Source organism: Lonchura striata, chromosome 6 (assembly GCF_050655825.1).
Source record: "Lonchura striata isolate lonStrDom1 chromosome 6, ASM5065582v1, whole genome shotgun sequence".
In the NCBI taxonomy this organism is placed as follows: domain Eukaryota; kingdom Metazoa; phylum Chordata; class Aves; order Passeriformes; family Estrildidae; genus Lonchura; species Lonchura striata.
The window spans coordinates 14,789,037-14,813,230 of record NC_140708.1 but is presented as its reverse complement, the minus strand read 5'-3'; the positions used below and the strand labels follow the sequence as shown (position 1 = coordinate 14,813,230).

Here is a 24,194-nt window from a genome sequence, read left to right as displayed (position 1 = left end):
TGGCCCTTGCACCCAGCTGATGTGATCCCACTTAACTTCTGGACTTGCACCTGAAGCAATGGCTGTACTGACATTCCTTCTTCTACTTTAAGAAAACATACATGGGATATTCCAGTTCAGATCCAAGATCTTATGCAAATTGAAGTATTTGTTAAACCTTCCTAATATAAATCAAGCATGCTCAGATCCTACAGTAAATATCAGTCCTGATATTGGTAAGATATGCATTTGGCAGCCAATTTTATCTAATGGAAATCAGAAAACAACTGCCAGGAATTCAATGAGCATTGATAAAAAATTAGATGCTTTATAAATTAAGTACATTAAGAAAGAAACAAAGCTAGTAGCCTGATGACTGTCTCACTGTAGCTACCTAAAGCTGTTCTGAAAAGCAAATTTGAAATACTCTTCAAATGCTTGGAAACAACAAAGACATGTAAATTTCTATTTAGAATTATATGAGCCAGGATATGAATTTATATGTCAGGATCCATCAGTTCTTGAATTGATGGAAAAGGTCTTAAATGAATGTAGGCATGTGATATCTGCTGCATTACAAATACTCTAATTAAATATAAAAGAACATGAGAAAGTGCGTGATATAGCAGGCAAGTCAGGAAAGAAAGCAACATGACTGAGTGACTGGAAACCTCTCTGGCATACAGCAATATATTAAGGAGTAAAACTAAACATTAACCATTGCCAGCAAATTTGTGAAGCCTTGCAAATTACCAGATACTTTAAACAGCTTTGCAGAGACATGAATTTCAGGCAGAATCTAAAAAGACTGCTCCAGGAAGGTCAACAGATTTATATGACCGACAACTGCAATGAACATGCTCTTGTGTGAACTAAATCTGCACGTTTGTGATTTGGAAGGTTTCAGTGCTACAAGTCCTTGCTAACCCACCATTTCACCATCATGTGCTTGCCCCAAACTTAAAAATGAAAATAGCATAAAAGTCTACAGCACAAAGAATAGAGTGGAATGCTCTTTTATTGTTTAAGGCCACATTACTCAAGGCCTAAAGATCAGCACTAATGTACCAATTCTGTAGAATGCCATTTCTTGGCAAAGATGTATTAATTAGAACAAAAGCAAAAAATGTACTTGAACAAAAACATATGGCCCAGAATCAAAATGTAAGTGATCTGATTAATGTGAACATTAATTAATTGCTATGATTTACCTTTTAATCGGGAGTCCCCTCCAAAGGCACCACATCCCCAGTTTCCTGTAGCTATTGCAGAGAGATGTTGAGGTGGAACGTTGGGTCGAGAGAAGCCACAGTAGGCCTGCATGCACACAAGAGTCAGAGATGGATTTAAGAGGCAGCCTGGTGCAATATTTTCAAACAATAAAATGATAACAAAAATCAGTATTGTCTTCTAGCAATACCGAATTCAAACTACTTCAATACACCATTAGTTTTCCTTTAAATTCAACATCAATTAAAAAAAATTAAAGGGAGAAAAACTTTCGCCTTATTTGGACCCAAGTTAAAAATTAAGATATAGGCCCCGAGTCCCAGGCATTTCATCACAGCTATAGGAAGCTTTTCAGGATAGCCTGAGCAGAAAATTAACTCGAGACTTAAAATTTTCCTTAAATACCAATCAGTCCTCATAAAAAAAATATCAGCCAAACCAACACACCTTCTAAATGTTGCAGTGATTTACCATAATTTATTTTAACAATTCAAACCAAATCAATACACTGGAAATTGTAGGCAGATCACAAATTCACTGATTTAGGTAATTAGAATTTTGTACTAAGATATCAGTGAGATTTACAAATGTACTTAAATGTCTTTTTTAGGGCTAATTTCATTACCAACCATGAAGAAACAAGCTGATGAATGTTACTTTAGTCAAGATGCTAAAGTTTCACAACTAATTTAAATTAGTTCTTCAGCACTGTACATCATTTCAAGAGGATGCACTGCCTTTCCAGCTGAGTATTAGGGTGGTGTGTTCCTATGTTTGAATTTATTTAAAACACATCCTATAATATTCTATACAGTCTTGTACTGCAGAAAGCAGGAAGCTTTAACAATAGTAGCATTGAGCTCTCATTTTCAACACCCAAGCTCACTGCATCTGTAAATGCAGAAACACACTAAGGAGACTCATCAGCACATTTTGATCCCACAAATTGGCACACTAGCAGACTGCAACTGAATTAGCATTTTTGTACTCCACTGCCCAGTAAAAACAGCACTGCCACTGCTGGAACAGGCCACACACCTCTCACTACCTATGCCTTATACTGGCCATGCAAGGCCCTAATTCTGGCCCATTAACCTTATTAACTTAGGAGAATCTGCTTTGTGAACTGGAGACTGATTCCAGACACAGCATGTCAGCAGATAAAATTTGTGCATGGGATAACAGCAAAGACCTTGAAAAGCTAAGGTCCCATAACCATAAACAGTTCACTGATAGCAATTACTAGTCCCTGTAAAGTACAACCTTAAAAGCTGGGAAAGACTGCTTTAGCTTCAACAAAAGAGAACCAGCAAAACAAGAAGAAAAACAAGTGACAGGAAAAAAAAGTGACAGGCTATGTAGATGACAAAGCACCTGCTACAGCTTGTGAAAGTAACTCAACATTCCCAAAAATGGTGTTTGGGAATCCATGGCAGACACCAAAGACTGGGAAACATCTCAAGTATCTTACTTAAGGAGAAGATGCCAAATTAGGGATAGCAGAGGAGAGAAAAAATGATGTCCACCACAATTCCAGCTTCCCCTGTCAAAGAGCTCTTCAGCCTGGGAACTTTGATGTGTGAGATTATCAAGGACCACAGTCACTGCAAAGTGCAGTTTTTACACACACAGCTGACTTAGGGCAGGGTCAAGGACTGAAAACTTTGAATAAATGTTGATAATGATTAATAATGTGTAATAATTATTAGTAGGAAGCATGTTAGTTTTGAATGTCAGACCAGAAGCTTTGTTTAAAGGATTAACACTGGCCTGCATTGTCAGTCTTCTTGAAGACTGTAAGCTCTGACTAGCATGTATACACATATATGTAGTTACAACAGCCCTTATAGCTGTTGTGAAAACAAAGGGGATTTACAAACAGCTAGATCTGATCTCAAGACAACGTCAATACAGGAAAAGGCAAATTCCCAGGCAATATGTCAATACTCCAAGAGCAAAGAAGAAAGGTGGAAGAAAAGCCAGTGTCAAGATATTTATGAACTGCCCCATGTTAAAACATGAGGCACCTCCTTTTCCATCTTGACTGCACAGCTGAGTAGGATTCAACAGCACGGAATTTAGACTCATCATTCAGAATTACAGAATAGCTTGAGCTGGAAGGAACCTTAAAGATTACCTCATTCCAACCTGCCTGCCATGGGCTGGGTTGCCTTTCACTAGCTCAACTTGTTCAGGGGCCCATCCAGCTTGTGACTGAACTCTAGCAGGGATGGGGCATCCACAGCTTCCCTTGGCAACTTGTTCCAGTGCCTCACCACCCTCACAGTAAGGAATTTCTTCCTAATACCTAATTTAAACCTGTCCTCTGTCAGTTTAAAATCACTGGCCCTTGTACTGTCACTATCTGCCCATATTAAAAGTCCTTCCCTGAAGCCTTCTCCTCTCCACAATTAACAACCTCAACTCTCAGCCCATCATTTGGAAGCAGGACAGGGAAGAATTAACAACATGTATATCCAAGTTTCATTTATATTTTTGGAAGATATATAAAATACACCTTTGAACAGCACACCAAAGGACAAGAAATACATTTGGCAATCTTTTGCTTTAACATTGGACAGCAAATCCCTGTCATATGAAACACAAATAAGCAAGAACTTCCTTAGACGAAGACAATAACATAAAAGTGTTTGAAAAGGCTCTATAAACATTAGACTGCAGGCTGTTGTAAGAAGTTACTGGCCTTGTTGAGCTCTCTTCTAATTTTTTCTGGACCAAATTGATCAAGGAAACGTCTGAAGTGAAATGCATCTATAGCAACAATTTCAGTGTAGCGTCGTTGCCACTCATCCCTAAAATTGAAGGGGGAGAAAAGTAGATGACATTAGTTGTTTAATATCAGCCATATATATAACCCAACGCAAAATGAGCAAGTCCTTTCAGAGCTCCTCTTTAGAAGCAGCTGAAGAGGTGAACTCAAGAGACAACGGAATACTTTCTTTGTGAGTTGGGAATGAAAGCAGCATCAGAAATGAGACAGGCCTCCTCATAAATTTAGAAATACCCTGGCTAGACTTCGAGCATGAACGTGAAACAAATCTAATTACACAACACTATTTATCAAGTATGTAAGAACATTGCAAGGTCAGTGTTTCTCTGTCTTCCTCCAACCTCTAAATGAGAGTACACTGTGTATGTTTCTCTACCAAATGAGTAATTTTTTGTATATACTCTAATGACATTGCTGGAGAAATAAATTAAAGAGCTCAGAGCTTTCTACTCAGATTCATGGTATTGATTCTTATTTTGCCACACATCAACTGCCCTGTGGCATCTGAGGTATCATTGTCAAACTTCTTGTGACATTGCAAACCATAGTTCACTCAGTCTCTTAACAAAAATGTGCATTAAATACATATATCTCTAAACTGTAAAAGATGTTGGTCTAAGAACTGACATAAGTGCAGTTACCACTTATTACCATTAGTATGGCATTACCAATATAACATAACTTAATTAGCTTGTTGGCTCTGCCGAAGAGAGCAACATCAAGCAAATATCCTATTAAGGCAAATGTTAAGAAACACTTAAAAGTTTTCAAACTTCTAACATTTATTTCTTCCTTCACTTAAAATACTTATGTGGAACTTTACCTAGGGGTCTTATCTTCATGGCTCCTTGCCCAGCGGTAAGTCTCTGCATAGCCTGTGTACTCACTGTACTGCTCAGTACCTGAAACAAATTATTTTCCAGATTACATATAAAATATTTACATTTTTTTCACTTGGCAAATCTTTGATAGGAATCACTGCTTATCCAAATTAACACGCAGCTCTCAGAAGTAATGGGAAACAGAATTTGTATTTGCACCACAAATGCAAGATTTCCTTGTAAAGCTCCCTTCCCACAGGTTATGAGCAGCACCCACCACAGAACATTATGAGTGCACATCTATATATGCTGCCCAGTATATAGCAAGAAGTGCTCAGCACCAACAAACTACCTCTGTACAAGCACAAAGACCCAAAAAACCACAGTCTGGAACATACTTGGCTGCTCTTGAGAGGGTCCAAAAGGGTATCTTGGCAAGCATTAAAGGCTGTCAGAAAGTAGCTCCTCAAGGCCACCAGTATTTTAGTTACTATGCTGTGCTATATCAAATCCTTTTCAAAGGTTTATCAAGACAAAGACAAGACAAAGAAAGATTGAATCTTAACTGAGAACAAGGATCATAATCTTTCTAAAAGGTTGCATTTCCCCTAATTTTATAGAGCTTCAAGACCTGCTTGAAAACCTGGGCATTGCACAAATGCTTCAGATAAATACTCCTGAAGTAATGTCACAGCAAAATTACACCTTTTCCCCATTCTGAGCTCACAACAGCTGAGTTTCAGAAGCAATCACAGAATCCTAGAATGGGTTGCAAGGGACCCCCAAGGACCATGAGTCCAACTCTTCAGTGAACTCACAACCTTGGCATTATCAGCACCATGCTCTGACCAGCTGAGCTGACTTGTTTGGAGGTTCATGCAGGTATAATTTGGCACAATTATAAACAGTAAGAGTAAGAAGAAAAGTGTTAAGGAATCCCTTAATTTCTGATACCAGCTATGCCTATAAATAGAACAGAGAGAAACAGGTTTTAAAGAATTGCAACTTGACAGCATGAAACATCTGATTGCACAGATCAGCAATACCCTGAGAATACAAATGTTTAAATTTAATCTGAGTTTTCCAATCTCTAAATAAAAATGCAATGGAAGTTAAACAGTCAAAAATATAAAACTATTAACTTTAAACCTCACTGACAAGGAAATTTGAATGTTTACATCCAGTAGTCTCAAGCATAGGAAACAAGCTGTTAAAAACTGTTTACAACGATGCATATACATCAAGATATTTTCCCCATTTACCCATATTAATTTTAACTGACAAGACTTATCAATGCTCATTTAATTCATCTGCCCTGTTACCCACTTATTATTTATTTAGTCTAGAAGATTAATCATTCTGAAGGCACACAAATCTCACTTAAGGCTATTTTGAAAAGCTGCTATGCAAAATGAGTGGGATGGTAAGAGATTCCTCACTGAGTTCACTTCCTGATAAAAAAATCGTCTGAAAAATGTGGATAACAAAATATGCCTATGTATTCACACACACGCATGCCCTCAGACAAAGGACAACCACAAGCAGCTTCCATATTCTGAAATCAGTCTTCTAATTGAATTGCAGGCTATCAGTCTTCACTAAGACTCTCCGTGACATGAGTAAAATTCAGTTCTCTTGATGGGCTTGGTGAAAGTGTCTAAGCACAGAATAAGAAAAGACAGATAAGGGAAGTATGTGACACTTTTGAGACCTCTCTTTAGAGGACATTTTTAGAGCATTTCAATTTTTAGAGGAAGTATTTCCTTTGGCTTCTAACATGGGGAAAGAAAACTCTAGGTCATCGAGATACTGTACTGGGATAGATTACATGATAAAGTATTAGGCTGGCTTTTTCAAGGTTCATTGTTTTCATTAATTTTTATGGAAGAGTAGTGCCTGATGACAAAAGCACCAGGAAGCAAACAAACAAGCAAATACACACATATAAACACATATCTATTAATAAAAAAATCAATGCTGGAAAAACTCAAGGAAATCACACAGACTCTAAAGTCATGTCCAAGAAACCCAAAGTTAATGAAAATCAATGAGTTTTCACAAGTGAAGTTCTGGAAATTTGTCAGACAAAAATTATTCAACTGGCAATACTTCTGCCTGCGAACTACTAGGATACAAATTTCTGTTGCTGGGAGAACAGAAGCAGTATGGGATAAACTAGATATGTTAATGCTTTTGGTGAATCTTTTTTCTTCCCATAAAAAACATTAAAGAGGTAAAAAAAGGCAAACCACAAATAAAGTTTCACCAGAATTTTAAAAACAAGCTACAAAACCTAGAAAAGCCTAAAGACAAAAGAATGTATATATTAGTACCATTCAAAAATCTATCCTTTGTGAGACTTATATAAGTTACAGCATCAGACAAAAAGTGAAATTGCCAGCCAAGTGTCAGTGTTTATGGGACCTCACCAATTTTGACAGATTTGCAATTATTACTAAAAATAAATATACCTTTCTCAGACTCCATAGTCTAGCTTTACATTTGCATATGATCTGTACAGCATTACAATCCCTAATAATAATTATAAAGGATTGAGAAAAATCTCACCATAATGTTCCTCTAGTATTTCTAATGAGCTAGAAATTATAGCCCTGAAGAGGCAGGATCACTAGCACTAAATAAAAAGTAGATGTGAAAATTGCAAGACTTTAGTTTTGTAGTCACCAACATAAAGGCATATTTAGTGCCATAAGTGAGAGGAAGGTCCTTCTTTCCCTTTCACTCAGTTCTTTCAATTCTTATCTTGTACCACCATTAGTCTTTGGCTCTCCCAACACTGGCACAATCAGCCTGCTAAATCCAGCTGAAACCAATTTTCCTCTCAGTCAATTTTCAGCCAAACCAAATATCTCATCTCATTTGCTGCCTGGCTAATGTGGACAGAATTCTCCAAAACTGTCCTGCTAGATGTCATTGATAGATCTGTAGATTTAAAGCAAACAAGGAACAGAGTTTCATCTGCTCTTAACACTGCCTGAGGATGTGTGAGCTCAAACAGGAGGGGGAATAAAAGAAAAAATCTGAATGAAAACCACTCACACATATTCACAGCTCTACCAGAAATGCAGCTGTAGGAATCTCTGGTGTTGCTGCTGACATGTCTGTAGGTAGATGTCTGTGCTGAAGAACTTGACTGCTTGCATGACCAGTTTCATAGTCATTACAGCAGTGATCTTAACCAGATACTATAAAATCACAACAAATTTAATTTATCTCCCAATTTCTTAGGCTCCTCTGCAAATTTAAGCTACACAGCTTACAAGCTACCCATTAGGCTGCAGAGTCAAGATGCATCACAAAGAATGTAATTTATCAAGAGGATCATGACACAGAAGAGACTTGGCTAAGAACCAAGGTGGAAAAGCTCCAGGGACTAAATAAAAATGATGGAATGGATATTGCCATTAGAGAACTCCATAACCCAAATACTAATTGCAAAACACTGGAAGATAAAATATAAAAAAAGATAAAATGTTGCAGTGAAAAAACATTCTCACCTTTACTTGTCCATGCCAAATCACCCTTTTTGTTTGGAGGGGAATGGAAGGTCTTTCAAAACACTAATTTAGTGTCTCCCCCTAATCAGTTATTACCCAGACTGATAGCTGTGCTCTGTTTTTACCCTTCCCAAAAAAGTCTCTCCCAGAGGACAGTGCTTAAAATATGTTAATGTAGTATCACATCCAAAATACAGAACAGAAGTCTCTGACGGCCAAGACTTATCTTTTAAAAATGTAATCACAAAAGCCAATTTATCAAAACCTTTTCACAGAAAAGGCATTAATTCTGGAAGAGTGGAAAAACAAAATAAAACACTGTCTTAAATAGATTGCCAAGCTAAGACTGAAAACAAAAGATACTCTGCCCAGTACAATCAGTAGCTAAGGACAGCCTAAGACCTGCAAGATTTAAGCTCAAATTTCTACTGTGTATCCATGTGAGAGGAAGAAGTGCTATTGATGGATTTTTCCAAGAAATGTGTTCTAGTACCTACAAAACTCTTGACTTTTGAGACAGCTCAGGTCACTAAACCCAGTATTCTTTATTTTTGCTACAGTAGACTGAAAAATATAAACATAGTGTATTATAATATTTACCCAGAGGATCTCTCTGGGTAAATATTATAATATAGTTGCTTTAGTGTAAATACACACTTTATATATCTTTGTAGTTGCTCTTTAGTGTAAATAAAGTAGTATGATAGCATAATTTTATTTCTTCAGTCATTAAAAATGCTTATTCATGTATAGAACTGAGACATGCAGCATGAGCTGGGCTGCTCCAGTTCTTAACAGTGACATTTGGTTTTTGATGCTGTTTTAATCCAGTGGATAATAAAACAATCCAAGCTCTATGACAGAGTGAGAAGCAAAAGAAAAAACCCTTTCAGCTAAGCTCTGGATAGACAGGACATCTCCACAACCCCTCAGCAACATACTAGAGAAACAGGTTATTTTTGATATAATTAGGAACCCATAACTGCCCTACAAGTAACATAAACACATACATGAAACGTACAAGATCAAAATCCTTCACAGACAGTTCCTAGCTTTCTACCCTTTCCTAATGGATGCAGATTTTCTACTCTTCATCTTCTTCCCCTTTTAGGTAATCAGAAGGTAGTTCTTCTTCTTAAGTGTGTTCAATCCCACTAATCACATCAAATATAACAAACTCAGGAGAGGAATAAAACACCCACATCCTTTAAAATGAGAGAAGCAATTATCAGCTACTAGCTGGAAATTGTGGCTGTTATCTACATTGCTCATCAGCATTTTTTAGCTAAAGACACCAAGTCCTCAAACACATTTACAGAGGACAAAATAAGTTCTTCTGCTTGCTGTCACTTATGTTTCTCCTTTCACAAAACATCTGTGGAACAGCATCCCTTTTGGTTTTAGCTGGGATGAAGTAAGAGGCTCTTTGTCAAATGAGTATCAACATTTTTCTCCTTTTTTTTTTTTTTAATCCTTACAGCATTTAAACATACTAAACTTCAACTTGAAATATATTTTATATATATAAAACCAGAATTTGATGTGAAACATTTTCTGCAAAGACTAACCTGTGATGATAAGACATTCATTGTGATCCAAGACTTCAGTGATGAGCCTTGATACAATCAGTTCTGGATTGATTAAAAACCGAATTTCTTCTTGTACTAGTCCTGCCCCAGTCACACCACCTCCAACAAAACGGTTTGCAAAATCAACCTACCAAAAATACATTCAGGAGGATTATGATAGTATAAGTTAAAAAAAAAAAAAATCCTTTCATTACCAAAGTAAATAAAATCCTGAACAAATTTCAATTGTTGTGTTGAAATCTGCTGCTATTACTTAAAACTACAAGCAGAGAGACTGATTAAACAGCAAAAGAAATTTTGCACCTCAAATACTCCAAATCCAAGTTGTGTGGGTTTCCCTTGAAGAGGCACATATTTCAGAATAAAACACATTTCACTAAATGTGAAAGATGAAAACAGCATTCTTTTTAGGGACATTGAAAAATCATTAGTTTGTCCTTTGGAAAGCATTCTGCCCCAGCTGTCCACACAGAAGTATCTTTAGATTAGCACTGCCCCTGTAACTGTTATATACCCAAAAAACCCTCTAATGAATTCTTCTTGAATGAATTTCTGCTTGAAATAGAGAAGCTCTGGACTATATTTTGCTGCAGTAGTACATACTTTAAAAATTACATTTTCATACAGACAACAGTTTTAAAAAGAGTTTGTTTATTCAATAAAGCAATTATTATTCACTCAAATTAACTGCCCATATAAATTTATAATTTTAAAAAGTTATTTCATCATCCCAATACTATTAGCTTTTTACTGGTTTTCAGTTAGGTAGCTGATAAGAGAACAGGTACAGGAGAGGGACAGAAGTTGCTGGGGTGACATGAACACCTGTGTAGATTACAAACTGAGCAGAAGGCAGAGTCCAAAGCATACCAAGAGCCAGCCACTACAGCAGCATATGTTCCTCTAGTCTATCCTGGAAATACCAGCACGTTTCAGTTGTTTAAGATTTGTTAAACTTGACTATGATAAAAGAAGTTACATGAAAGCCACTGAGATGTACAGCATGCCAGAGCACTGTAACTGTGCTGAGCAGCCTCCCCTGGGGCCCAGCCTTGTCTCACACAAACATCCACCCTGTGCTGGAGCTCACCTGGGACACATCACCTGTGAGCCCAGGCCCAGCCCTGCTGGTGCCCACGTGCTCACCAGACATCCCACACAGTCCTGGTGCCCTGACTCCCACCCTGCCTTTGTCTGATGGCCACCAACCAGTCAGCAGGGGCTGTGGTTGTCAGCATCCCTGCCCACTGAGGCTGAGTGGACATCTGCACTGTCCTGCCTCTCTGCTGGAGTGACTGCTCCTCATCTGAGCAGAAGTATTTTGTTTGATAAGACTTGAAATAGCCAAGAGGAAAAAAATCACATCCTAGGCAATGCTCCCTTATAAAGAGTACAACAATAGAAAAATTATTGAGCAATTGTTGAGTTCTTCATAATTTCAGCACACATTTGAGTGCTCCAGTTTCATAAAGTTATGAGACATTTTAAATTCTGAGCAAAAATCATTGAAGAAAAAAATTCTCCATGTCTCATTTCTCCTCTTCCAATGCAGTACTTGTCCCTGGCTAAAAAAGTTCTAATTTTTACTTTTTTTTGTAAAAGAATTCTAGAAGGCAGACTTTTTTCTTTTAAAGAAAAGCAGAAAGTAAACAACTGATCTGACAACTCAAATGTGTTCCTTCCTCTATCATATCTACAGACAAGACATCCTCCTTATGAATTTCTTTTGCTGACTGCCTCCCAGACTAAAACACTGGTGCTGGCAGCAGCAAGAAAGTCTCTTGGATCACTGACCTGGTCACTGTCTGGGGCACAAGAATAATTTTTTTTAAATAAACTGAAACCGTTGACAAGTCATCAAGATCGCAGCCTGAACCTTTTGTCCTGTCAATCTTTGATCCTGGCTTGAACCAGAAGACCTGAAGCTGTCCAGGACTTGTGATTTTCTGTCAGCCCTTTCTGTAACAGGTACCTGTGCTACTTAGATGAGCTGAGGAACATTGACAGTACTAAGACTGCCCATGGAATTAATTGATAGGGGTTTTTTTGTGCTGCATAACATCTTGTCATTTAAGTCAGTTGAGGATAAACAAGTAACTTTGTTACGCTGGCAGACCATGAAAGTACAACCAAAACATGAAATTCACATGAACTGTTATATGCACTTACCTGTAGCATACCTTGCCCATTATTTTCGATGGTGCCTTCATAGGTGACATGCAATCTAGATAGTTTTTTCTGAGATCTACCATTGAGGAAAAATATAGCACAGAAATGATCATTTAAGAACCCCCACAAAAACCATTAATTTTAAAACAAAATTCACCCAAACCCCAGATGCTTACACACCTTAAACGTAAGGTGGTTTAAAAAAAAAAACAAAAACAAAACCCCTGATGGATTAAAAAAAGGTTTGCCTAGCAGAAACAATGTAATAAAGTTTAACATAGTCATTTGTTCAATTTTTCCACCTTTTACCATAAAATCCCACATCTGGATTTCTAAGTTTTTCTTGTTCCCCAGCAATGAAGCTGCAATACTTGTGCTCATGCTGATCATCACCCATAGTTCATTACACTACTTGTCATTTCTTAAATCAAGAAATGATTGGTAATATAATCCCTCTCCTCCCTCCCCCCCCCACACTCAAGCAACAGCATCCAAGATATATTACTGTTTTAAAACTTCAACTAATACTTGTTTCCTTTACAGACAAACATATGGGAAAACTCAGGACACAAACTACTTGTGGCAATTCAGCCACTGCCCTCTTTATTTCTTTCTGCAACAGTCCATAGCAAAGATTGTTTTCTGTAATACCTCTAGACCTGAATCAAATCCAAATGAATGCCACTCAGTTATTGTGTACTTAAGAAACTTCTTACATTAACAGATGTTTGACTTACCTCTCCCAGTCTGGAAACTCCTGGAGACACTGCCTTGTGAACGTCACCAATCCCGTAGGTTCTACAGGCAAACGAACCCCAAAGGAAAATGTATTAAGTGTGGGAGCTCAGCCCTTAGATTATCTTAACAGGTCATCTTTGAAAACTACAAACATCATTCCTTGGTAGATACCAAGAGCTTAACTTTCCTCAGGAGTGACTCTGATTTTTTCCCTGACAGCCCATGCTCTAATTGAAGACAGGTAACATGAAGACCAAAATATTACTTCCCCTCCCACTTCGCAGTTTGAGTATTTCAGTTTTTCCAGATCTAGTAAAAACTATTTCTTAAGTGATTTCCACTTTAACAACACAAAACACTGCTAGAAAGACCCAGTAGTTGAAGTAAATTGTGCTGCTTTAGAGAAAAAGAGATTGTGAAACTTTAAAATCAACAATGTTCAGTGCCAAAGAATATTCAACATATGGAGGGAAGAAGCAGCAGCTCATATTTCCAAGAAAGTCCAACTATGTCAATAAGCATGCAGTGTTAGCAGATTCCAAATCAGGCAGTTTTTAACCCTGCCAGGATGGAGGTGAAATTCACTGTATTCCAGCTGAGAAAAGACTCCTGCCCTTGAGAGGAAAAGAGGAGCTGCTGCTCATTGCAGGAAGGGGCAGTAGCATCTTTTCTCTTTATTTCACTCAAAAAAGTTCAGTTTCACAACAGAAAGAAAATGTTAACCTTTTATTAGGTGATACGATCTTAATAAAATCTTCAGTTAAGACTTATTTCTCTGCTACAGTAAATCTACTGTGATTTATGAAAACATTAAGAACATTATGTCAAGCACAAATGCATCCTTCTAAAAAAGCCTTAATTAGTCCTATGCTTTGCTTTAAAATTTAGGTTTAAAAAAAGGTTACTTTCTCTGAAAAAAAGTGCATAGCTTTCAAGCAAAATAATCAAGTGCTCTTTCAAAGGGAATACTAGTATCAGTTGTGGTATTCTGCAAATCAAGCATTCACCTTTTAAGCACAAAGTCTTCAGTTTCCACTGTGTTCTTTCACAGAGAACTCAATTATTATTTACAATAAAAAGAGCTACAAACTATTACAGTAATTTACAGAGCTAAGTTACTTCAGCCTTACAAATTCCTGGGAGAAAAAAAAAAAAAAAGAAGAAATGGCATATTTTAAAGGTACAATACAAATTTTTAATTTAAGGAAAGAGCATTCAAGAATCTCATTAAAAATTATTTAAAGTTATAATGTTAGGAAATCTAACATGGTAGTTTCATAAAGCATGTTCCCATCAGAGCTCATATTCTCAGGGGCTCAGGGACAGCTGCATCAATTTTAGGATTTGGTTTGCACAAAAACATTATAACTCAGGTATTAAAAAAAGCTGGTACACTGTATCTCTTCTCAGTCCCACACATAGATCACAAGTAACTTTTTAGCTCAGAGATTACCTTCTATTGCTATTGCTTAAAGTCTGACAGCTAAAATAGGATATAGCTGCATTTATTTTGTGGTGAATTAAAATGATGAAGATGGCCCAAATCAAGTAAGGGGCTTTTGTATTGAATAGTTTAAATCTGTCTTTCTTTTAAAACAAACTCTTCTGAGAAAGTATGAAGTTAATAGTAAACTGCTGACATGTAAAGAGAAAGTTCTTAAAAAAAAGACTATTGTAAGGGTGTTGCTGCTGATCTGATGTATGCTACTACAGTAAAATCTGTCTCCCCAAAAATGCAATATATGAGCTATGGTAGTTTTCAATAGATCTGTTATTGAAAGCTTATGCAAATGTTCAAATCTCTGGTAATTACAGAAGATGTGACTATGCATTAAATTCTCCAAGAGCAGGAGATATCTCATGTTTTGCTATCATTTGTTTTATTTGAACTGGGCAAACCTAAAAACAGCTTTGCTCTGGAACCACAGAAGGGAAAAACCTGAAATACCAACACAAGTAGGGGAAAATCCCTCAGAACTCCAAACATTATAGTCAAAAGACTAAATATGCATTCTGCAGGAAAAATGAAGCCTGACTCAAAATCTGTAATTCTGTGATTTAATGGCTGTAATGGTGCCAAGTTCCCTCTACAGCCTCACTTTGAAGTGGTGATGCAAGTGGTTGGATATATTATTAGCATTATATATATATACATATATTTATATCTACACATCTACACAATGATATATACACAAATATATATACACACAGAGGGCTAAAAGTATATTTCTGTATTCCACACACACCCCGTATATATTTATATATATTTATCAGAAAAAAAAAAAAACCAGAATGAGCTCTGGGCAAATAATTTGCTTGCATGCATCATACATATACTAAGAAGTGGCATTAGTATGAAAATCAGTGTATTTTGCAAGCTGTCTTTTATTAAATACTTCCATCATGGCTGTGTACACATTTCTAAATTTAATGGGATTAAATTTTTCATCTATCTGCTTTGCAACTCAAAAAAAGAAAAAAGGACATACTTTTTTCTGTGACTCTTCTAAAATAGCAGAAAAGGGTCTTAAGTTTCTCAGGCTTTCTTGGTGACCTCCCTTCAAACAACCTGAAAAACAGGAAATAAAACCAAATTACATTTCAGAGACACAATGCAGAGCAATTAGTGCTACTGACTAATTGCAATTTGTTTTTTTGTAATTATTATGCACACATTTTATTAGCTTTGCATTTAAATACTGTACTGTAGAAAGAACACTCTAGACAGCCCCACTGTAATTCAAGATTTTAGGACTAATGAGCTTATTGACTTGCTGTGTTTCTGACGAAGATGCCAAGTGAATGCTTATCTCGCACCAAAATACCAAGAAATGTAATTTCAATAAGAATATTTTGGAAATATACTAGTTTTAGTTGCAAGAAACTGAAATGTTTAACAGGTCATTAGGTGACCAAGGGGTGAAAACATAGATATTGAGTACTCCAAGATCCAAATGTCACCCTCCTTTCAGCTCAGTGAGTTGCTCAGTACAATTAATGCAACCTTGTTGTTTTCAAGAGCTGCACTGCACCAGCAGCATTTCTAAAGAAAAGAACCTTCCCCCAAAAGAAATGGCTCCATCCACTGGCTTGTTACAGCCATTCTAACAGACATTTGTAAAAAAACCTAAGCATTAAAACGAAGGATCCTTTTTTTAGCCATTAAGTGAATGCATTCTTTTAAGGTTAGCTGAAATACTTTTACTGCATCATCTATCTTCCAGCAACTTGAGCACACATTACTTAATTTCACTTCCAGCAGAGTGACAAGGCATTGTTATTGGCAACACATAATGGAATTTATCTGGAAGGAAGAACAGCAGTGACTTCAGAAATAATACCCTTGAATAGGAAGTTTACAAAAAGATGTCTGATCCACTGAAAGCCCTAAGGATATAAGATTCCCCCCCAATAAACAGTCTAAGTAAAGCAATGACACAACATTATTCATTTGTTTCTGTGTAGTGGAACAATAATCTGCCTTTAAAACCAGAATGCTGAGAGGTGAATTAAACTAGATTCAGCAGGGAAGTGAACTAGATTTTTTTCAGCATTTAAAAATCCTTATGATGTGTACAGGCTGAAGAGATCAGCTGCATCTGAAATCTGCATTAAATCACAGAGGTTAATTTTATTAACATTTTATTGTTTGAACAGAGAACAAGTACTTTAGGAAGGTAAACTCCAGACTGTTAACAGTCCATTCAATATGCAAGTTCTATCAAAGCCTTGAGCTTGAACAGGTAAAAAGGGCTTTATAAAAGGAGCCAATGTGTGCATGTGTGTACAGGTGTTGCCTAAATTACCCCCAACCTCTTATGTGGAAGTCTCATTTGGTATGAAGCCTTTAAACTGGTTCGTTTGTCTGTCAGCCTGATGATGTCTTTACTAGTTTTTTTGCCTCTTCACATAAAAGTGACATCTTGCTTACATTGCAAACTCTCAGGTGAGAGTTCTTCATGTCACAAAGGCAATATGTGATCCAGCATAAACAGCAGGCTGGGCAGGAAAGGTGCAGAACTATGCCTGAAGTAAGTCAGATCACTAAAACCAGTCATATTTGTGAATACAACAGGAAAAGCAAGTCATATTTACATGATTCAAAAATGGCCTTGTCCTACCCCATTAACTTAAATGAGGACATCACATGGCAAAGTTACAAACATTTTGACCTTCAGTCTTGTTTCTGAAAGAATCAGTTGGGCAAAATAATGAAAATCTTATTTTTGAAGTAAATACTTTAAAAAATAGAGCTATATGAAGGCATCACTGAGATATTTAATAACATTATGCTTCAAGTGCTGCAACACAGATCCTACTAAAAATTCATCCAAAAATCTAAGTGAAAACCACATGATTTCCTGACAGAACCACCTAGGGCCAAAAGCCATTAATTTCAATTAAAGAACTCATCCAGATGAAGTGCACTGTAAATCAAATGCAAAGCACTGTAAGTCCACTTTCAGGTGAAGTAATTAAAATCTTTGTGGCAACTGCTCATGTAAGCTTTGTACAGGATGTTCCCACTGCCATGCATTAACTTCAATTTATCAGTTACAGGAACTAAGAAAGCCTCCAGGACTGATCACCAATTTCATCTCTGGCTCTCCAGCCATGCCAGGGGAGTAGCAATTTTAATCAAACAGAAGACCTTCACAGAGATACATTTAGGTATTCAAGGCCAGAGATTTCAAAATATAAGAAAGTAGATGTAAGAACTTTGTATTTATGATATTGTAGATTGTTAAAGTCATTGTGGCTAAATGAAAAATCTTTCCCAGCAAATATTCAGACATTTAATTGTTTTGAAGAGAAATACAATATATGAGAAATAAAATACTAAAATTAGTAAGAATGAATTAATGCTTTGTGAAGTAAGCATACAGTAAAGTTACATGGCAACAGTTCATACCATTTCAACAGTTAATACAAAAACACGCATGAGCATTTTCCTAAAAAATTTGGGGTGGAAAAAGAAGCATTTAAAAAGGGCAATCAATATTCTGTTTTTCACAGTCTTGACTGTCAACTGAAAATTGTCATATTTGCAACCAACATTTCCACCTTCTAAAGCTGGAGTCAAAAGCTCCAGAGAACCTACTCCCAGCTCCTTCTTTACTGAGGCAAGTGGACCTCAAACTTGCAAGGAATTTCAAAGGGTGCATTGACAATAACACAAGAGAAAAATTATTTAAGAACATCAAGAGCTTCACAAAAGTGACCTTGGCTTGCACGGAGTTTACTGGGGAGAATTTGAACCAGCTTAAGTAAACACTTCCCAAATACACTGTTTCTGATCAAGCTAAAATTAAAATACAGTATTTACCTGTAAAATTTAATTTCCAAGGAGTTAAATTGCTCCCCCGATGTTAGTCTAAGAACTGGCTCCAGCAGGAGCCATTACAATCACGTGATTTAATCTCCCAGGTCAATAATTTCCTAATGATATTTCCATACCCAGACTGGGCTTCCTTTGAATGTTTCTTTTCAAAGAGAATAATCATGTCTTTACATTGAAGTTGGAACCTATTGTAAGACCCAGAAAGGTGTACACACTGTAATAATATGCAAAAATGTGCATTATGAATCATACTTCAAATAATAATTCCCATTCATAAATCCATGGCATTTCATGGGTACTCTTTGAAGAAGTGTGGATGCACAATTTTGTACTTGTGATTCCTACAATTAACTATGTGTACTGTTTCCTCTACTACCCAAAGGAACTAAAAAGTGCCTTTGTCTTTACTACTGGACTTAAAGAAACACTTGTGTTGTTTTCTTATATTTTAGTGGGATCTCACTAAAGATAACAGAACATCTGAACAAGTAAAAAACATTTAACTAAAACCTGATCTTCTCCTACAAATAGAAGTCAAAGAGGGACTTACACAGAAGTCATATGGATAGATGCATTTCACCCAGTAAAGGGACTGAGTGGGGGAAAGACACGTTAAGGCAGAAATGAAAATACTGGATAGATGTTTCCTTCCACCTCAAGAACACAGCTCATCACTAAACAGTTTTGGTCTAAGGCACTAGATAACAAAACACTTAGAAAAGGGAATAAATCAAGTATCTTGCTTTTTCTATGTTGCTCCATTTCAAGCCTATGCTTATCTGACGTATACATACATGTAGGGGTGGAAACAATATACTTAACTATGTTACTGTCAAACTTGTACTGTCCTCCATACAATTGAGGGCTATTTTGATTAAGTGGGTGAGCATTCTCAGTTGCTGAGCATCCTCAATGGGAGCTGCTGAAATTTCAGGTTGATACGCAGCACTCTAAAGGAAAAACTAATATAGTATTGAATGGTCCAATAACCTCATCATTTAGGATTGCATTTATTGCACTGGGGAGCACATAAGCACCTCTTCCATCTTTCTCCTGCAATTCCCAACCTCTTGGAATAAAAAAGTGGAGTTTCAGGAACAAACAAGAAATATAAAACTCTCTTTTTCAAAACCAGTATATTTCTAAAGAAGTATTTTTTGAGCTTTGACTTCTAATACTAAGCACAGCTTATCAAAACAGTTTCAGAAGGATTCTCTCTCAGTATGATTTGACATTTTTTATTCATTTGTGCTCAAGGCAACCTTAGTCACATCCACATTAAGGAATGCCTATAGATATTAGTGTATCAAAGGTCAAGCAAAGCTGTGTGCATTCATGCGCACAGAGAGAGAGAAGCCCACCATGCAAGATCTGAAATGTGTCTGTAATTATGTGTGCTTATCACACAATTGCATGGGACAGACAACAATTTCATTCTCTAAATATATGAAAGAAAACTTGTTTACCATATAGGAATAACTGGAATTACGTAAATTAACCATATCCTTTGCCTTAAGTGTTCTCTGAGAATGCTGTTTTGTTGATTATTTATTGGGTAGGGTTTCCCCCATACAGAAACATATATCTACATTTTAAAATGGAGTTTTAAATCTCTAAAGCTTCACTTCAGTGAAAAAGACTGCAGACAGGACCAGTCAAGGACTTTTCATGAAGAATGGAACTGCAAAAAGTGTTTCATTGTTATAATTTATGCTTCCTTTCCCAAGAGAAACAAGCTACACTGTATTTTGGGAACAGCAATACCCCAGAGACCCACTGTGGTCTCCAAAGCACCCCAGGTGGTGTGCAAGACAATCCAGTAGGCTGCAGGAAGAATATATTTTTGTCCCATTCATCAAATTAAAAAAAAAACTTGAAGTAGTGGTTATTTCATCTTTATCTCATCCTTTCTGATTTTTTTCCATGTTTTAGAATGCAAATATTAGTAAAGTAGCACATGTATGTAACTCCTAAGTAAATGAATACAAATACATTGGTGTGTATAAATATACATATAGTATATATACAGTACATTGCTCAAAAATGTTTTACTGATAAGCATGTGTGATCAAAAAAGTTTGGAGACCACTAGCTAGAAAGCTTTAAATATAAATACCTAAACATCAATTAGATAATGCAATATGAAGAAAACTTAGCAAGTTAAAAATGGGACACTCTTGTAACTTTAATATATAAACCCTTACTAGGAAGTCCTGCAGCCACTAAAAATATTTTAAGTGATAAACAGAAGGAAAACTATTCAGCATATTACAACTTTATGAAATTTGGACTTAATGGAAATCAAAAGCAGAATAATTCAAATTATAAATTCCTTCCAGAGAGATGAAAGGCAGGCAAACTGACCATCCCTCTGAAAAAAACAAAAGGAAATGCCACTGTCCACATCTGGCATTTCCTGATAGAAAAACAGAGCACAACCTCCCACAGGTCAGGTACAGCAACCTCAGTTCTTCTGTGGTGCCTGGTGTGTGCCTCTTCCACTCAACATGAATTGTATCTGTCTGTATTAAAGCTGCCTTCCTTCTCTCAGGTTATAAAGGATGTCATTTTAGAGTTCTCTAATTTCCTTCATATCAAGCAAGAGAAAAACAAAACATTCAATATTTCAACCTCATGGGCAATTTCTTATTTACTGTGAGGTGTTATAGGTACACACTGTCATCATCTGAGAAGTTATTTAGGAACACTGCGCTATTCAATAACCTCATGTTGAATTAGAATTTCATCTGTAGATAAATAATGACTTTTAAGATGTGTGTAAACAAAAACATGGAGCAATGTAATTTTGTTAGGGAATCTAGATGCAAAAAACTATCTTTTATCTCAGACACTCCTATATACTCACATGTCTCTTCGCTGTGCTTTTCATTTTGTCATTCTGTTTATTTTGGCAAGTAACTTGGTGCACTATAAATCTGTTTAACAAAAGATTTTGGCGATTTACGAGAATTGAAATGCATCAGGTTTTATCTGACCTCAATGAAATTATAAGATGCTAACTGCAAGTACTCAACACCAGAGAATAGTGGGGTAAAATGTTTTATCCTGGGGGATCTAAAACAAGGGACAACCAACAGCAGGGTACAACTAAGTTCTCAATGACATGACTATATTTACTAAGCTAAAAAACACTGAGATTCAGTACTGGTTTAATCACTACAGCAAAATAATTATGCCATATTCAGAAGAATAGTGTCCTTTTGAAGAAGTCTATTTAAAGACTGTTTCCACATTTACCAAACACAAATGTTGATTTAAATTTTTTTACAAAAAATTACACTGGACTTAAAGTAATCCATCCAAGGCTAATCAGTTCACATGCCCAAAGCAGGCATAACAGAATGAGTTTTGTAGGGCCAGTGTCCTTTAACTCAGAAAATCTAGAACCACTTATCAGAGGAGAAATATGTCAGTCCAAAACAAGTCTCTCAAAGTCATTAGATAATCTATTCCCCAGAGAATATTCATTAGTGTTACGAAATTGATGTTGTTTATGGAGAGATAATTGCATTACTGGTAAATTAGATTTCAATTCTCCTGCATAAATGTACCATACAGTTTCCCATTTCCTTTCATATATTATATACTCCATAAAAGAAATACATCTTAACTAGTGTGTTTTTCTCCTCATTTCCAATCACTTGAAATTACTTTAAAGGTTTGTTTGATAAAGATGAAGAAATTTAGTCCCAGTGGAATACTGGTGGTTTCAGACCAGAGCATGCACTGATACATGTGCCAGAAGACCTACCAGGCTCAGGCTGTTAGACTTTACTGCCTTCAGTTATTAATTCAACCCCAGTGCCTTTAATGGGAGCTACTACATCTTCAGTTTAACCACAGAGTTTTTGAACAAGGCAAATGGAAGAGTTCTTCTAACTTGACACAACAGCTAAAACATCTGTAGCAGGTCAAAGACACAGCAGAAGCAAAGCAGGTCCTTGGCAACCCGTGTCATTTTCAGAACAGTAATTCAATATTGCAGACATTTTCCCTCACATTTTGGTTTCATATATAACCAAACTAGATAGTTTCCTAACTTACCAAATTCTACAGTGTCTATAGTGTAATTACAACCATCACTCTGCAATGAACATCATAAATGTAGAGAGTCAATGCAATGGAGGTTCTACATTCAACCAGAATGCAACTTCCAAGATAAATATATCAATAAGATAAATAAAATGGCCAATTCAGTTATTTCTTTCTTTTGTGATGGGTTATTTTGGAATAAAGCTGCCCAATCTAATGTCATCACATATATTATAGTAGCGTTTTTAAAAAGAAAAATTGACCACTCTAAGTTTAGCTTGATATTTTGAACAGAAGCAATATTTTATGCCATTAAGTATGATCTAATGTTTAGCCACTGAATGGATGTCATTCTACCTACTCAAATTCATAAATATTAAAGCTCTTCAACTATGAATTCTTTTATCAACTACATTTGAAATTAATTATCTTATTAATGACTTAAGACTCATAATAGGCTCATCCCTTCCTATTAAAGCAAAAAAAAGGGAAGAATTCAATTAAATTACTGAGTATTTAATTATACACAGGTGACTGTCAGTCTGTAGCAAGACAAGGAATCAAAATGGACAGTCAGTGTCAACACACACCATTAAACCAAGTGTTTCAGTGTCACAGGAGAAATGATCACATTGATTCTCCTCTCATTTGGCAAAACTAACAGCAGGAGAGGAGAGGTAAAGCATAGATGATGTGTGTTAATACTAACACATACAACAGCCTTCCAATCAGCTGCACTTATGTCTGTGAGTCTTAAATTTTAAACTATCTTGCAGTGACTGTCTTGTTTTGTCAAACAGATATGAACCTTGGGAAGAGTAGGGGTAGAACTTACAATATGGTAATTAATAGCACATAAAAACCTAAAGGAGGGAGAAGACGGAGGAAAAAAGGAACATATCAGCATTTAAATGTAAAAACCATAACTATTTTATGGTTTATAAAAAAGTATTAATGTTCAAGTCTGCATAAAGTGACCTGACAAAAGACTTCTGTGTAAAACAAAAACCACAAGAAAACATACACACTCGTGTTTCTAACTCAGAAGTTGCAAATTTCAGTTTCTCAGTCTCAGAGATTTGAGGGGAGGAATGGGAGCCTTTTGTATGAGTGTAGACAGGACATGAATAAAGTAATGGAGGAACACCCCCTTTTCTAAAGAAAAGCCCCTCAAATGCTAGCATCCATGCACTCAGTAGTTTGGCTTTGTTAGGGAACAGCAGCAGATTATTTTTGATACCTTAAGAACAAAGTCATTCACTCACAGAATGTAGCAAATGCATTATGCTGAGTAAAGAACTAAGTTTGAAAAAAGCAACAGACCATAATACTGTGGGGACAAAAGGTTGATGTCGGAACAATCTGTTATGCTCATCCCTAAGCAGAAAGAGCAGAGCAACAGCCTCCAAAGCCTTTACATCAAAACATTTTTATAAGCAGGAAAAAAAGTCACAAATATTTTAACTTCAGTCATTGCCTACTGCCTTTTGAGTACATCCAGCTTCCCAAAATGCTTTTTTTAAGAAGCTGAAAACGCACACTGCAGTGAAACAAATCCTGTCATCTTTACAAGTCTGAAACAATAGCTGAAAACATGACCGTTCAGTCTGTCCTTGCTACTAAAGAAATAACTTTGCAGGGCAGGAAAATACAGGGTTGACAGGAAGAAAGAAAACCATAAGATACTATCTATCCTCCTTCTCCCCTCTCATTTTAAATTTTAACTAAGTCAGGTTATATACAGTAGAAGAAAACTGTACAGTCCTGTAGTATTCTCTCCAGAACTCTTCCTTTTACTTTTATCCTTCCAGTCTCCCACTCTCACTGACACATTTTCTCAAATTTTATCCACTGCCTGCCACACTTTGTATTCCACTTCACTAATCTGCTTATTATCAAATTCAAAATACAGGGGGTATAGGAATGTGGATTTGGTGCAACAAATGGTTATGTAAAACAAGGAGT

The 24,194-nt window shown here is 36.3% G+C and overlaps 1 protein-coding gene across 3 annotated transcripts in view; it reads right to left on the bottom strand.

Annotated features, from left to right (window-relative positions):
* Window positions 1-24,194, bottom strand: part of PARG (poly(ADP-ribose) glycohydrolase) — a 59,243-nt gene that overhangs the window by 6,292 nt on the left and 28,757 nt on the right. For all 3 annotated transcript variants that reach the window (XM_085583274.1, XM_021536153.4, XM_085583275.1), the window contains 7 exons: window positions 15,325-15,404; window positions 12,835-12,895; window positions 12,098-12,173; window positions 9,908-10,055; window positions 4,824-4,902; window positions 3,914-4,022; window positions 1,191-1,296 (listed from right to left, as the gene is read on the bottom strand). In XM_085583274.1, coding sequence (XP_085439400.1) covers window positions 1,191-1,296; window positions 3,914-4,022; window positions 4,824-4,902; window positions 9,908-10,055; window positions 12,098-12,173; window positions 12,835-12,895; window positions 15,325-15,404 — 659 coding nt within the window. The remainder of the gene's footprint in view (window positions 1-1,190; window positions 1,297-3,913; window positions 4,023-4,823; window positions 4,903-9,907; window positions 10,056-12,097; window positions 12,174-12,834; window positions 12,896-15,324; window positions 15,405-24,194) is intronic.